General features: G+C 45.3%; 1 protein-coding gene across 4 annotated transcripts in view; it reads left to right on the top strand.

Moving 5' to 3' along the window:
• The window catches only part of DRD2 (dopamine receptor D2), a 497,224-nt gene that overhangs the window by 389,783 nt on the left and 91,101 nt on the right, over positions 1 to 16,340 (top strand). For all 4 annotated transcript variants that reach the window (XM_073656997.1, XM_073656995.1, XM_073656996.1 and 1 more), the window contains one exon: positions 5,001 to 5,110. In XM_073656997.1, the coding sequence (XP_073513098.1) occupies positions 5,001 to 5,110 (110 nt within the window). The remainder of the gene's footprint in view (positions 1 to 5,000; positions 5,111 to 16,340) is intronic.

Below are 16,340 nucleotides of genomic sequence, written 5' to 3'. Positions count from 1 at the left end.
TACAGTAGGTGAGGGCAGAGCTGGTCTTGCAGCGGCATGGTGGAGCGGTGGTTACTGCAGGTTGTAGGCTTGTCAGAAGAGGTGGGTCTTCAGGTTCCTTTTGAAGGTTTCCACGGTAGGTAAGAGTTTGATATGTTGGGGTAGAGAGTTCCAGAGTAGGGGGGGATGCACGTGAGAAATCTTGTATGCGATTGTGGGAAGAGGAGATAAGAGGGGAGTAGAGAAAGAGATCTTGTGAGGATCGGAGGCTGCGTGCAGGTATGTACCAGGAGACTAGGTCACAGATGTATGGAGATGACAGGTTGTGGATGGCTTTATGTGCCATGCTTAGGGTCTTGAACTGGAGTCTCTGGGCTATGGGGAGCCAGTGAAGGGATTGACAGAGGCCGGGGAATAGCGGGGGGACAGGTGGATTAGTCGGGCAGCAGAGTTTAGGATAGATTGGAGGGTGCGAGAGTGTTAGACGGGAGGCCACTTCTATAGAAGATTGTTTGTGGTCTCTATAGTGCCCCTCTTCCTCCTCCCTGCTTCTTAATCCCTTATGGAGCAAGCTAAATTTTTCAATTCTGACATGTGTCACTTTATGTGGCAACAACTCTTGGGTGCTTCAAAACATCCCAATGATTATCATTGTTTTTTCTGACACATTATACTTAATGTTAGTCATAAATTTAGGTCGATAAGTTTTGCGTTTATTTATAAAAATATCCAAAATTTGACACAAAAATAAAAAAATATATAAATTTTTAAACATTGAATGTCATACCTTTAATCCAAACAGTCACACCTCACACAAAATAGCTAATAAATAAAATGTACCTTCTGTCTACCTTGCCTCAACAAAATGTATCACATTTCCCTTTATTTTAGGATGTTGAAAGGATTAAACATTTTGCAGCAATTTTTTATTTTTTTCAAATAAATGTACAAAAGTTATTATTTTAGGGACAGTTTAAGTTTTTGATGTAACATTCGAAGACCTTATATATTGGAAAACATACAAAAGTGATACCATTTTAAAAACAGCTCCCATTACCATATTCAAAACTGCTCTCAGCTAGTTTTATAACCCTTCAGATGATTTTCAGGAATTAACTCAATGTGTGATGACAAAAATGAAAAATGTTATTTTTACCACTGAAATGTTGCTAACATCTGAACAGACCATTATAGCTACCAGACTCTAAGGTTATTACCAAGCTTTGGATTGCGATAGCAATCATCAGGATCACACAATTTCAGGGTGCCAATTGGGTTTTAGAAGGACGCTCTGTTGACCCCCCAGCTCTGTTAACCATCTAGATGCTGATGTCACTATTACTGTAATACTGCAACCTCCTGCTCTGTGGTCTACCTTCTAACACTCTCGCACCCCTCCAATCTATCCTCAACTCTGCTGTTCGACTAGTCCACCTGTCCGCCCGTTATTGCCCAGCCTCTCCTCTCTGTCAGTCCCTGCATTGGCTCCCCATTGACCAGAGACTTCAGTTCAAAACCCTAACCTTGGCATACAGAGCCATCCACAACCTGTCTCCTCCATACATCTGTGACCAAGTCTCCCGGTACATACCTGCACGCATCCTCTGATCCTCACAAGATCTCCTTCTCTACTCCCCTGTTATCTCCTCTTCCCACAATCGCATGCAAGATTTCTCCCGTGCACCTTCACTACTCTGAAACTCTCTACCCCAACATATCAGACTCTCGCCTACTGTGGAAACTTTCAAAAGGAACCTGAAGAACCACCTCTTCTCCTTATCTGAGAAAATTATATAATGTTGTGATCACACTCTGATCAGAGTGTGATTAGCATAATCGGCCCGATTTTTTTGGATGAGAGAAAATATAGTCATATGACCCTAGCCATACAAACAACAATTGTTAAAACAATGATCTTAATAATGTACAATACTTTTATTAAAAGTTCTGAATTATTTTACCAGTTTCTATCCTCCTACTTTCCTTATTCTAGATACAGAAGCAAACAGATTTTGGGTACAGATGTAACAGTATCATGTGACACAGCCCCAGTAGGTTCCAACCTCCACCTTGCCGGCACTGTAGGAAGGCTGTTCTCCCAGAATTACTGTTGTCCCACCGTTATTAGACATGTGAGAACAGCAATCTTCAGATACACATGGTAGTTTTAAAACTCCTGGTAAAGAAGATGAGTACAGAAAAAGAATTATGAGGGAAGGATAGCCTCCCCACAATGATTTGGAGGCTGGAGACTTATAGGGGCTGGGTCACTGGGTACTGTGAAGGCTTTATGCAGGATGCTTTTTCCTATGTCATGACTAGGGAAACAGACATCTCCTGTTTCTCCGCTAAGAGGTCAAAAACTGGTAAAATGATTTTAAATAAATGTACATTACAAAGACTATTGGTTTAACAGTTGCTGTCAGTTGTCAACCATTTTTAATCACTGGAGTACCCCTTTAATTACTGTATATAATATTAAAAGTAGAACATTAGAAAAAGCATAAAAAATCAGTATTGATGCCGTCACTACTGGTCCAGTATGTTTTGCAGGGAGTGAGCACCATTACTCCTTACTACGCTCAACAATATTGTAAGTGTCCTTCAAAAGTGGACATTATGTGTTAAAACAACAATGTAAAAGTTCTGGAATGTTGAACTCTACTTTTTCCCCTTTTGTCATATTTATAAAGAACTTGAGCTGTATATCGTAGTTGCTTCCCTTACGAATGGTATGGAAGAAATAATATATTGCTTACTACTATGTATATGTCTTTATTCATAAGGATTCCATGCCCAATGTAATAATATAAGGAGTATAACTTTAAGACTATAAACTTTTATTTTCAATAAAAATATTGGTGACCTTAGTTACAGTTATATAAATAGTATGTAGTGGCGTAGCTAGTGTCCGATGGGCCCCAGTGCAAAATTTGGACCTGGCCCCCACCTGAATGTTCGACAGATATATGGGCCCTTGTAGCATTACAGATCCTTGGTTTCTGGTTCTGGCTTATATCCTAAGTCATGTGATAAGGCTCGTTAAAGGGTCACTATTGACTTTTAGGGTTGCTACTTCTTTTAGGTGGCACTAGAGTTCTCGTCCTCTTCCTCTCTGAAGAGACAATTTGCATAGATCTTGTAAAGACATACGTGTTCGCTCTCTCATGTAACAGTGTCCCAAATCCTGTAATAATGTCCCCCATCCTGTGCCCCTTTCCTGTAATAATGTCCCCCATCCTGTGCCCCTTTCCTGTAATAATGTCCCCCATCCTGTGCCCCTTTCCTGTAATAATGTCCCCCATCCTGTGCCCCTTTCCTGTAATAATGTCCCCCATCCTGTGCCCCTTTCCTGTAATAATGTTTACATCCTGGCGTCATCAACCAGCCTCTGATTGGCCGGCGGCATATAGTGCAGTAGAATACATTTCAGATGAATGTGTGTCCTTGGATGCACATCCAGCTGAAATAGCTGTTAGCGTCGATGGGGTCCCCTCTCGCATGGGCCCGGTCACGGTTACACTCTCTGTGATCGTTACGTCCCTGATAGTGTGGATAAAGAAAGTCATATGTTCATAGAGTTCAATGGAGGGTTAGGAAAGAAAATGAATGAAGGGAAAAGGTATGGTTAAAGATTTTAGAAATTTGCTTGTCCTATTGATATAGAGGAATGCAAAAAAGAAAAGGTGAGGGCAGGGAGCAGATGAGTATTACATTTATTGATTTATTGATTTTTAACCCCATGTATATTGCACTCTGGAGTATAGACACGTTTAAGAGCATAATAAATGTCCTTAAATGTCAAATTCTATTCACATCCAATAAGTCACTGTGTGCTCTGTCATGCATCATTTTTGGGGTGTATACGCCTACTGGAGGCGGAAACCCAGACGTAGTAGACTGTTTGGGTGTTGACCTCCAGTAGGCGTATACGCCTGAAAGTCTTTGCATACTCCCGAATCCCGTTTTGCAGGGGGTTCGGACCTAAGGCCCACTGGGACCACTAAAACGTGGGAAAGAATGCAGTATAAAAAGGGTCCTAAGGAAGAATATGACACCTCACAGAGGAGCCAAACATCAGTACAATTAGAGCCTACAAGTCAAGTCAGTTTTCTGGCATCAAAAAAGTCTCAAAATTTGGCTCAAGTGTTATTTTTAGAACAATGATGGGACACAAAAGGATTGTGGCCTATCCCCACATAACCATTACACTACATGTACAATTAAAAAATGATGAACATTGTAACCGAAACCTACAGCAACTCATAGCTGGAGTACAATTAATTTTTGGCGCAAAAGATGTGCATCAAATTTATTATGAAGGACCTACCTCCTTATAAATTTGATGCACCTTGCTACAGACTGGATTCTCCCCCAACATACACCTCCTAATTATCAGGCATACATTTGCACTTGATTTCAGCATCATACTTGAACCGTAAAACAACCGATGTGTGAAGCCGAACTCATTCCAATTTTTGGCAAAAAGCCAACATTTTTGAGCAAATTGAAAATTTTTCAAAGTTTTGGTGAAAAAAACACCAAAAGATGTAATGGCTTTTTCTTCTATACGAGGCCTCAATATGTTTCAACTTCAAGACATCTACGACATCTGAACAGTAAAAAAAAAGGGCACAAAATATTCCTAGAAGTGAGCTTCATAAGAAAAATAACAGCTACGATTTTTTACAGAGAACCAGAAAATCAATTTAATTTAAGATACTTTTTATTTGAGAAGTTAAGCTTTTATCGTCTTCAAAAAAATTTCATGGGAACGTGTAACCTCAACCCTTTTGCCCTTCGTCTTACAGCAGGTTGTTTTCATGTCACATAATAAAAGTCCATTTATAGCGAGCTATCTCCTTCGTTATCTTCACACACATCTGCTGCCGGTATGAATGTACTGTATAAGCCTATTACGGTCTTTCTGGTTTTCAGCCTCTCGGAGCTTTAATTCTCTTCCATCAGATAGTCATCTGCACTATTGATTTTCTGTTCTCCCGTCTCTTTCTGCTTCTTAGGTGGTTGGCGAGTGGAGGTTTAGTCGTATCCACTGTGATATCTTTGTCACCCTTGATGTTATGATGTGTACGGCAAGTATCCTTAATCTCTGTGCCATCAGCATTGACAGGTAAGAGACATTGGGAGAGATTGCTCTTCTGGTTTGACAATGGTGACTCTATATGATGAGCATATGCTATAAAAAGGAACACTTATGACCATGGTGACATAGTCAAGAGCAACTTTTGTGAGTTGCTTCAAGAAAAACAAATATGGGGAAATTATTAACATAAGTCAACTTTTATTTTTTTATTGTTTTTTAATTTAAATTATTTTTATACATTTGTATCAAAAATGGTTATTTCCGTGCTCAGTATCTCTGTTAGAGATGAGAAGCTCAAGCAAAATTTTACTTCCTTTGTTCAAACTTTTTATTCCTGGGAAACTAGATTCGCGGAAGTTATTCTCCACAAGTTTAATGTTCCTTATTATGCTTTGAGTTCTCTCCAAGCCCCGAGCAAAAAAACACGTAAGATATAAAAAATAAAAAAAATCTTTATACTTACCTTACCTCTCACCTCTCCGGACCCTCCGCTCCTCATAATCAACCGAAAGGGATGAGATTTTCAGACACTGAATATTTAAAAGGGTTGTCCGGTCCAAATTGATAAGTCTACAGTCACTCTGTGTGACTGCAGACTTATGAATCCCCCCAGTGCATGCTCTGTGCGCTGCGGGGATTCACCGGTTTTTGAGCCAGGACCGGAGGGTATATATGATTTATATATACTCCTGGCCAAAGCCCGTCCAGCTGTACAAGTGTATGTAGCGAGGCCACAACCACTGGATGGGACTGTAGACTTATTGATTTGGACCGGAAAACCCTTTAAACATCACAAGAATGAAAATGGTCAAGTTAAAGGGGATGGTAAGAAGTTAAAATAAGTTTCATTGTAAATCCCTCTCTATTTACTGCCATAATATATGAGATTTTCTAATATTCTTGCATTAAAAATTCCCTATCATTTTCTAACTATACTAACTGCTAGTTTATTTTTTCCCACTTCTTGTGTGATGATGCTTTGAGAATCCCAGTGCATGCTGGGTTACTCAAAAGAAGTGTCATAATGGACAGAGTCTGTGGTCATTGCAGCAACCCCTGCCCCCTCCCTGAAACAAAGCGTCATTAGTGTTTCCAGACCGGGCTAGTCCCTGCTGTGTTCCTGCTCACTGTGCACAATCACAGCACACACTCTCTTGTCAGCTCAAATCAGTAGTAACGAGCCACGCCTGAAAGTGACTGGTCTCCTGCAAGCCGGATAACATGTTGCCGATTGGCTACTAAGCTGAGCCGACAACAGAGTGTACGCTGTGATTGTGCACATATCACTGTGCACATCGTACAATGACAGCTCACAAGGAAACAGCAGGGACTAGCCCTTAAAGAAGTAGATTGAGGCTGGGAGGGGTGGGGAAGACCTCATTTGATTTTTCTTCTAAAACAGTAGAAAAACTTGGCCACACTCCAGTGTTTTTTTTTCTTATATAAGGATATCCTATAGTCCAACTAAACATATGAAACAAGACATTAAAGACGATCCGTCACATAGCATAAAAATTCAACTTTTATACCTGGAGTAAATACTGCTGTTTTCCTCAGTCGGGAGCTGTTTTTCTTTTGTTTCTGTGACTCGCTGTTCCTAACATATGGTCCCTCTTCCCTCTATATAAATCTACTCTTTTTTTAGCCAAGTGGGCGTGGTCATCAACTGTTTGCAATAAGCATTTTTGTGAACACCACACCCAGATGTATGGAAAGTCTAGACACACATACAAGAAAGATGGGGCTTTATCTCAGGAGCAGAAAGACTCAGGAACTAAAAAAAGAATAATTCTAGACTCAGGAGAACAGAGACATTTAAATCCAGATTAAAAAAATGACACATTTACAGCTTCTGAAAGGTACATTTTAAAGTGGATCTGTCACCAGATTTCACAATGCTTTCTGCATACATTATTAAATAGATTATTTTAGACCTGATGAGGCTGGTGTACTTATTTTGGAAACCCATGCCAGAATGTCTGTATAATCCTTCCATAAAAATAAGCATTTTATGAATCCCTGGAACTCATAAAATTATTATTTTAATATCAAGCAAATTATTTTACAGCCATTCTGTCACGGATTTAAATAATAAGTACACCTCTTCCTTAAGTGTAAGAGATCTAATTAATAATATATGCAGCTTGTATTCTTTAAGCTGGGGACAGATCTCCTTTAAGGAATACCTTATTATTTGGTACTGACATATCAAGTGCCAATGATTCTTGTATTGTGTCAGCACCTGACAGTTCCTGCATTGATATATTTCAGTATGAATCTATGAGAAGAAGAAAAGAATAAAAGTGCGTCATTTTAAACTTCAATTAGTCCTGTAGATACGAATTAAACTTGCAATTTTGCTTCTGTAATCTGCAAAAATACTTCTTCTGCCTAATGGCAAATGTGATTTTCACCACAGTTGTGCACAGCGTGCAATGCAATCAAATCCAGGTTCCTGCTGTATGTATCCAAGTATTTCACAATAAATCCATGTGAAACTTATCCTGCATAGACAAAGTAACCCAGAAATAAGAATTGTAGAACCGGTATTAACTCAGTACATGCAAAGATCACTGCCGACACAGGCAGCTCCATCACTTCCAAGGAAACATTGTCAAAGTCTTAGATGAAAAAGAAGAAACACAAGTCCAATGAAACCAACTGAGCTCTATAGATAGTTCAACTATAGACATAAAGAAAACTGCTTATTTGATAATATGTACTAAAAAGAATGAAGAAAAGGAATAAATAAAAAGAATGAACATATTAACTTATTGATCCAAAAAATAGATTGAGATATAATAGGTTTCTTCGGCATCTAAGACATGGAATGAACATGGAATATTTGTAGATTACAGGGGAATGAACACATATCCATAAACAGCTGTATATTGTATTCCCTGTGCTTGTTAGGTGGGGAATGAACATGGAATATTTGTAGATTACATGGTAACAAACACATATCCATAAACAGCTGTATATTGTATTCCCTGTGCTTGTTAGGTGGGGAATGAACATGGAATATATGTACTGTAGATTACAGGGGAAAGAACACATGTCCCATATAAATAGGTGTATATTGTATTCCCTGTGCTTGTTAGGTGGAGAATGAGCATGGAATATTTGTAGATTACAGGGGAATGAGCACATGTCCCATATAAACAGCTGTATGTTGTATTCCCTGTGCTTGTTAGGTGAAGAATGAACATGGTATATATGTAGATTATAGGGGAATGAACACATGTCCCATATAAACAGGTGTATATTGTATTTTCTGTGCTTGTTAGTTGGGGAATGTTCATTCTTCTATTACTGTACCTACTTATGTTTCATGTTCATTCTTCACCTAACAAGCACAGGGAATACAACATACAGCTGTTTATATGGGACATGTGTTCATTCCCCTGTAAACTACATATATTTCATGTATATTACGTATCTAAGATGCCCAATAAACCTATTATAAGTCTCTATATTTTAGACCAGTACGTTATGTTCATTTTTTTATATTTATTCCTTTCTTCATTCTTTTTAGTGTGCCCCTTATTTGATTTCTATATATTGTACTTTGTAGCATTATTACATTTGGGATTTCCATTCCATTCATTTAGACTATATAGCAATAAATGAGAATAGATCAGAAAAGTCACTGACGTGTAGAAGATTAATATGGAGCCAACAATATATTATAACACTTGGTGAACTACAATTAGCTTTTAGAAAGCATGCTTTTGGGTATTAATTCCTTATGTCTTAACTCATTTCCTAAACTGCAGTTCTAGAAACCTAAAAAAAAGTAATTCAGTTAGAAATCTACAGCTTATCATAAAGGATATGGATATTTTTTTTTCTGAAATGCATGTGCGTTGTATTTAGGGCTAAATATCATTTTTGCAATTGAGTTTCATTAAAAAGTTGGCTTTTACAGGCTTTATGTTTCATGGTACATTGCTGGCTGCTGGATGAGTCTGTTAAAAGGCTCGGATGCCGCACACAGCACGCAGAGAGTATGGCAGAGGTTTAATTCAAGATTTGGTTTCTCCACGCAGGGAGTGTAAATTTAAGTAACACAGCAATAAAACAGTAAAATCGGACAATAAACAATTGTGGTTTAACTATAACACGGAAAGGATGGACAATACGGCGCAGTCCCAAAAGTTCAGGCTGAATAAGAGAAGGTAGATTACTGGTGGCTTGCACTTATCTGCCCTTTAGCGATAACTACGTCCGTCTTCACACACTCACTCCGGAGGGTGTCCGTTTTCTGGCGGCAGTGGGCGGTCTCGGGTCTCACCCACTGGGCCCCCAGTCCTTTTGACCACACGTCAGCGGTCACGACTCCTTTAAGAGCCGTAGCAAGCTCCTCCGGCGTACAACAAACTGCGTTAGGATCACTAATCCCGGGTGCGTCCTCACCTGTAGGTCACCGTCAGATGTCTGGAAAACTGTGGTGATGCAGGTAACTGAACGATCACTTTCTGTAGGCCCGGTACAGACCGCACGCCTCTTGTTTTGCGGCAAGCTGTGTCACCCGTTCGTCCATCACCGCAGACAGGTCAGCACGTCTCTATTTCACGGAGGACAGGGCAGCACGTCTCTCTCTCGTTGTCGGCAGGTCAGACTGTTTCTCCCCAACTGCCGGTCTGCTCTCCACAACCAACTGTCTCTTTCACGCGAGCCCAAACACCTGACTTCTTCTCTTCCGTCCCTCTCCTCTGTCCCCCAGCACTGTCCAGGAAGTCCCCCATGAACTCTTAATCCCATCCCCTGTCAACACTGGGCAGGACCCTGGCAGTTCCGGTGCCGGAGCTCCGCACCTGTCCCTAGGCAAGTCTTCCTTCTTACACTCCCACTCCCTTTGAGCTCGCCATTCCACGGGCGAGAGTTTTTTCACCAGGTGCTCACACACTCTGACCTCTTGGATGATATGTTGCCAGATGAACTGATCCTGATTGTAGCGGATAGGCGGCACACCAGCCGTGGATCGTTCGGACCTGCATAACGCAGTTGGAGCACAGGGTACTTGAGAGTCGCTGGGGTTCAGAACTTCGCCCGGCCCAGCCTGACGGAGCGGTGGGCCCTCCTCTCTCGTGTGGGAAGCTGTGCGCGATGTGAGACTGGGGATCGCAGCCACTATCGTCTCTTCCTCCTCATCATCATAGACGGGCGCACTGGGTGTGGGATCTCTCGTCCGTGTGCTGAGTTCTTCCTTCTTTTCCTCATCGCTAGACAAACAGGGCCGTAACATGCTTCAATGAACGAATCTAGTTGGTGCTGCTTCTTCCCCCTCAGGCTGAACCTCATACACCGGTCCTTCAGGATTAACTCTCCGTTTCACTCGATACGGGGTCGACTCCCACCGTCTACTCAGCTTGCCCCGGGGTCTCTTGACCCGTACCAACACCCGTTCTCCCGACTTAAGGGCTGTCCCCCGAAGAAGTGGCGTTTCATGGTGCCTATGTTCCTTAAACTTCTGCTGCACCAACCTCCAAAGAGTCTGCAACCGGTGCCGATGCTCCCGGACCCAGGTAGATGGGCCCGTCCGGGGCCTGTCCTCCACGGTATCTAGTTCAAGCTCGGTGATCTCCCTACCCTTTTGTCCGAACAGCAGTGTGTAGGGGGTGAACCCTGTGGCACTATGTACCCGGTTATTATAGACGCACACCAGCTCGGCCACAAACTCCGGCCAGCGTACCTTCCGATCTTCTTCCAAGGTTCGAAGCATCTGGATCAAAGTTCTGTTGAAGCGTTCACACAGGACCCATTCCCTTGCAGATGGTAAGGGGTGGTCCTAGACTTCTTGATCTTGTATAGCCGGTGCTGCTCCTCCATCACCCGTCCTTGGAAACAACCTCCTTGATCGGAGTGAAATCTCTTCGGACAGCCATAGACCCTGATGAAGTCCCGACAGATAGCCTGGGCTATCCAGATTCAGCTGTCTGATCCCTGGTCGGAGTTACCACCGCAAATTTCGTGAAGTGGTCGGTCATAACCAGGCAATGTCCATACCCGAGATGCGCCGGCCCGATGGTCAGGTAGTCGATCATCAACACCTCTAAGGGCGCAGCCGTCACAATGGTCTGGACGGGGGCCCGCTGCTCTGGGGTTTTCACCAACTCACAACTCCGGCACTTCTGGCAGACGTTCTCCACTGCAACTCTTAGCTGGGGGTGGTACACCAGTCTCTGCAGCCACTGGAATGTCTTTTTGGTTCTAAAGTGTGCTCCCCACTCGTGTGCTTCCTTGGCCAGTGTCCCGATCACACTCTCTGGAACCACTACTTGCCAAGTGGGGCCGAACTCCCATACCAACTGGACCCGTCTGTACAACAAGCCGTCCTGCAGGCTCAGTCTCTCCCACTGGCGCAGCATCTTCAGCCCCTCTGGCATCAGGGTCCCCCTTTCTTCGCGGTTAGGGACTTGTTTCAAAGCCACCCACTGTCGCAACCGCGCAATCTCTCCATCCATTTGCTGTATCCTTACCCACTCGTCCCTGGACCGCCCCAACATGTGTCCTTCTTTCACTTCCCCGATCTGTCCCTGTGTAGCGGACAACGGGCTGCCAACCCTCCGGAAGCTGGGCACCTGTTCGGCCTTTAGTTCTTCGTCTTGGTCACGGTCGGGGTGCTCATGGGTCACCCTGGAGAGGGCATCAGCATGCGTGTTTTCAGCCCTAGGCCGGTAGGTGATCTTATACCGGTACCGAGCCATGCGAGCCACCCATCGATGTTCCAGGGCTCCCAACTTTGCGTTCTCCAGATGAGCCAACGGGTTGTTGTCTCTCTTCACCAACACTTCAGACCCCGACAAGTATTCCGCGAACTTTTCTGTCATTGCCCACACTGGGGCCAACAATTCCAGTTTAAAGGAGCTGTAGCTGTCTGGGTTCTTCTCCGAGTCTCGGAGGGAGCGACTCGCATATGCTATCACCCGCTCTCTCCCCTCCTGCTCCTGCGATAGCACGGCCCCTAGACCAAGGAGACTTCCATCGGTGTGAAGAACGAAGGGCTGAGAAAAGTCCACGTAGGCCAGTATGGGAGCTTCTGTCAGGGCAGTCTTCAAGACCATGAAGGCCTCCTCCTGTTCTCTTCCCCATTTCACTGTTTGATTTTTCAAGCCTGCAGGTATCCCTTGAAGGAGCTCCAGTAGCGGATTAGCGATGTGCGTGAAATTTTTCACAAATCTGCGGTAATACCCTGCGAGTCCTAGTAAGGCCAGCATGTCCGTTACAGTCTTTGGGGTGGGCCACTCTTGCATGGCGGCCACTTTCTCCCGAGTGGGCCTGACTCCTTCACCGGACACCGTGTGCCCGAGGTACTCAACCTGCTTGCGGAATACACATTTTTGTGGTTTCACCTTCAGGCCGTGATTTCGAAGGCGACTCAAGACTTGCCCCAGTCATCGTAGATGTTCCTGGAAGGTAGACGCATAGACGATGATGTTATCGAGGTAGATCAGTGTGGCCTCAAAGTTCAGATCGCCTAAACATCTCTCCATCAAGCGTTGAAAGGTCCCGGGAGTGTTGGTTAGGCCAAAAGGCATCCGATTAAACTCGAAGAGTCCCATGGGCAACACGAATGCTGTCTTGGCACGGTCGTGTTCAGCCACTGGCACTTGCCAGTATCAGCTGGCCAGATCCAGGGAGGAGAAGTATTTTGCCTTGCCTAGGGCGGATAGAAACTCCTCGATCCTGGGTAAAGAGTATGAGTCTCTTACGGTGCAAGCATTTAGCCGCCTGTAGTCCACACAGAATCGTAGGGTTCCATCCTTCTTCCTGACCAGGACGATTGGAGCCGCTCACGGACTCTGGCTTTCCCGAGTCACCCCGTTCTGTATCATATGGGCCAGCATTTCCTTCCCCTCCTGGTACATTTGCGGGGGTATCTGTCTATACCGTTCCCGTACCGGAGCAGCATTTCCCGTAGGGATCTCATGGGTGATGGCATCGGTACATCCGAAGTCGTCCTCATGTCGGGCAAAGACGTCCTGGTACCGTCCCAGCATCTCTTCAACCTGGTGCACCCGTTCCGTCGTGAGCCCTGTCAAATCAGCACGCATCTGTTCTAGGATCCTTTGACCATCCTTAGTCTGAGGTCGAGGAGACCCCGATCGTACGGTGATCGCCAGGGTCCAGGGATCCCCCCTTACGGCTGACAATTGTATCGCATCTGGCGGTTCCGGCTATTCTGGCATCCCCAGGATCTGGGCTATTTCGGTCCTGGTGGGAAGAATGAGCTCACTCGGATTCAGGTTCACACATCGTACTACCACGTTTCTCTTATGGACGGTAGCCAAGGTCCGCGCTACCAATAGACCCGGAGGCACCTTGTCCACGGTGGTTGACTCGATCTGAATCTCTACCCCTTCTAGTGGGGTGCAGGCTCGGATGGGCAAAGTGAGGACTGTCTGTCCTGGTGGTAAGGTGAGGGTGTTGGTATTATCACCTTTCCCAGAACTTTTCCCCCACTTGAGGTCTCTTGCGCCTGGGCAACCCTGATCAGCTGCTGGAGGGCCTTCCTTTGAGGGGCTCTAGGGTTCCACCACCCTAGCGTGAGCTCTCGTGGTTCCCTAATCAGGATCTGCCCGATTTCCTTCAGAACATTCATACCCAGGGTCACTGGTGGTCCTGGGCCGGCATCTCCGCCTGTCAGGATGACTCCTTTTCTTACCACCTCTTGTCCGCACACCCGGATGCGTAACCACACTACTCCTGTGACCGGAATGTGCAATTGGTTAGCGGCTGTGAGCTTTATCAAGGGACCCCCTTCATTTCGTACCATCTCTGGGTACCGCTGACGGAAATAAGTTTCTCCCATGGTGGTCACTTGAGATCCCGTGTCGATCAAGCAGTGAACCGCCTGTCCGCCAAGCTTGGCCCATACTGTCGGGCTCATGGATATTTAGTCTTCGGGACTCACTGCCTTCCTCCGCTCCGGGTTGCGTCCCTCACACCCAGTGCCCATCAGTTTAACGGCTGCCGGGACAGAGGCCTTCCTCGACTGGCACAGCTCCTGGCGTAATGCCCCATGCCCCCACAATTCCAACACGTTGGTCCCCTGTCTGCAGGGGGTCGTCGGACCACCCGATTGGGCTCTGCTCCAGCCCAGGGTCCGGGCTCGTCCTTTACTTCGCCTGGGGGTCTCGGGTCAACTGTTCCGGTTCTCACTGATTGAGCCACTCGAATATTGTACCACTCTTCTCGCATTTCTTGGATCTCCCGCCGCATCTCTCGGGCCCATTCTGGTTCGGCCGTGGGCAACGGGGGCACTGCATTGCCCCAGACCATCCCTGCCAGGGTCACTACCCCTATCCCCTGTTCCCTCACGCGGGCCTCTGCCCCTGCTTCCAGAAATGTTATACGCGGGTTGGTGCGCAAGCGCTCTCGCAAGGCCTGTCTCAGCTGCGCATCTCTGAGGCCGGCTACGAACTGGTCCCTAAGTACTACGTCCGGGGGCCCCATTCCCACGTCTTCTAGGTTTGTTTTCCTAGTGATGTAAGTGTACACACTCTGTAGGGCGTTGACACATTGGGTCACATTCTCCCCCTCCCTTTGTACCTGTTGGAACAGTCGCATCCTTAACTCTGCCACATTAGCAGGGTCCCCATGCATTTCTTCTAGGATCCGTACCACCTTTTCCACTGTATTTCGGTCAGTTGGGGAACGAAACATTACTAACTGTCAAGCTTCTCCTTCTAAAGCCAGCAAAGCTATCTCTGCTTGCATATCGGGGGTCATTGGGTGCATCCGTAACATGCTCTTAACCCGTTCTACCCAATCCCACAGCATCATGCTGTCTCCGGTAAACTTTGGGAGATTATTCAACATGGCGCCCAGGGGTAGGCTAGCTGTAGGGGCTGTTGCGCTGGCCTGGTCTGCCATGCCTGCAACTGCGTCTGGTGATGACATCTTGCCGACAACGCCAAATGTTAAAAGGCTCGGATGCCGCACAGGGCACGCAGAGAGTATGGCAGAGGTTTAATTCAAGGTTTGGTTTCTCCACGCAGGGAGTGTAAATTTAAGTAACACAACAATAAAACAGTAAAATCGGACAATAAACGATTGTGGTTTAACTATAACACGGAAAGGATGAACAATACGGCGCAGTCACAAAAGTTCTGGCTGAATAAGAGAAGGTAGATTACTGGAGGCTTGCACTTATCTGTCCTTTAGCGATAACCATGTCCGTCTTCAGACACTCAATCCGGAGGGTGTCCATCTTCTGGCGGCAGTGGGCGGTCTCGGGTCTCACCCACTGGGCCCCCAGTCCTTTTGACCACACGACAGCGGTCACGACTCCTTTAAGAGCCGTAGCTAGCTCCTCCAGCGTACAACAAACTGCGTTAGGATCACTAATCCCGGGTGCGTCCTCACCTGTAGGTCACCGTCAGATGTCTGGAAAACTGTGGTGATGCAGGTAACTGAACGATCACTTTCTGTAGGCCCGGTACAGACCGCATGCCTCTTGTTTTGCGGCAAGCTGTGTCACCCGTTCGTCCGTCACCGCAGACAGGTCAGCACGTCTCTATTTCACCGAGGACAGGGCAGCACGTCTCTCTCTCGTTGTCGGCAGGTTAGACTGTTTCTCCCCAACTGCTGGTCTGCTCTCCACAACCGTCTCTTTCGCGTGAGCCCAGACACCTGACTTCTTCTCTTCCGTCCCTCTCCTCTGTCCCCCAGCACTGTTCAGGAAGTCCCCCATGCACTCTTAATCCCGTCCCCTGGCAACACTGGGCAGGACCCTGGCAGTTCCGGCGCCGGAGCTCCGCACCTGTCCCTAGGCAAGTCTTCCTTCTTACAAGTTCACTGAAAATCTGTCAGCGAGTTTGTAACTCTTTTATCTGTCTTCTTTTTCTGAGCTCATCTCAGCTGATTTGATGATGACCATAAAGTTCTGTTCCACTTTAATGTGGTCTGCAGTCAAACATTAGCACAGAATTCAGAAAAAGATAAAAGAGCTCACTGATATGTATTCAGTTAACTCATTCAGCAGCCAGCAATGTGTAAGGAAATAAAAGACATAAAAGCTAAACATTGCAACATTTTTAAATGGATTTTCCCACTAAGGGATCTCTCTCACTTGTGATTAAATCAGATGAATTCAATCTGATAAAAAATCGGATTGCTTTCGTACCAATTTAATCATATGATGGTGTGCTCAGTGGTGTTTTTTTTTTCAGCTCCTATCTGATAGTGACGAGACCAAAAAAAAAAAAAAAAATCACACCATGCTGCGATTGCATGCTAGATTCGTATCGCA

The sequence above is a fragment of the Phyllobates terribilis genome, unplaced genomic scaffold, assembly GCF_046119375.1.
Source record: "Phyllobates terribilis strain yellow unplaced genomic scaffold, ASM4611937v1 Scaffold_12__6_contigs__length_324123572, whole genome shotgun sequence".
In the NCBI taxonomy this organism is placed as follows: Eukaryota; Metazoa; Chordata; class Amphibia; order Anura; family Dendrobatidae; genus Phyllobates; species Phyllobates terribilis.
Note: the sequence above shows the minus strand (reverse complement) of the source record. Positions and strands in the feature narration are given on the sequence as shown.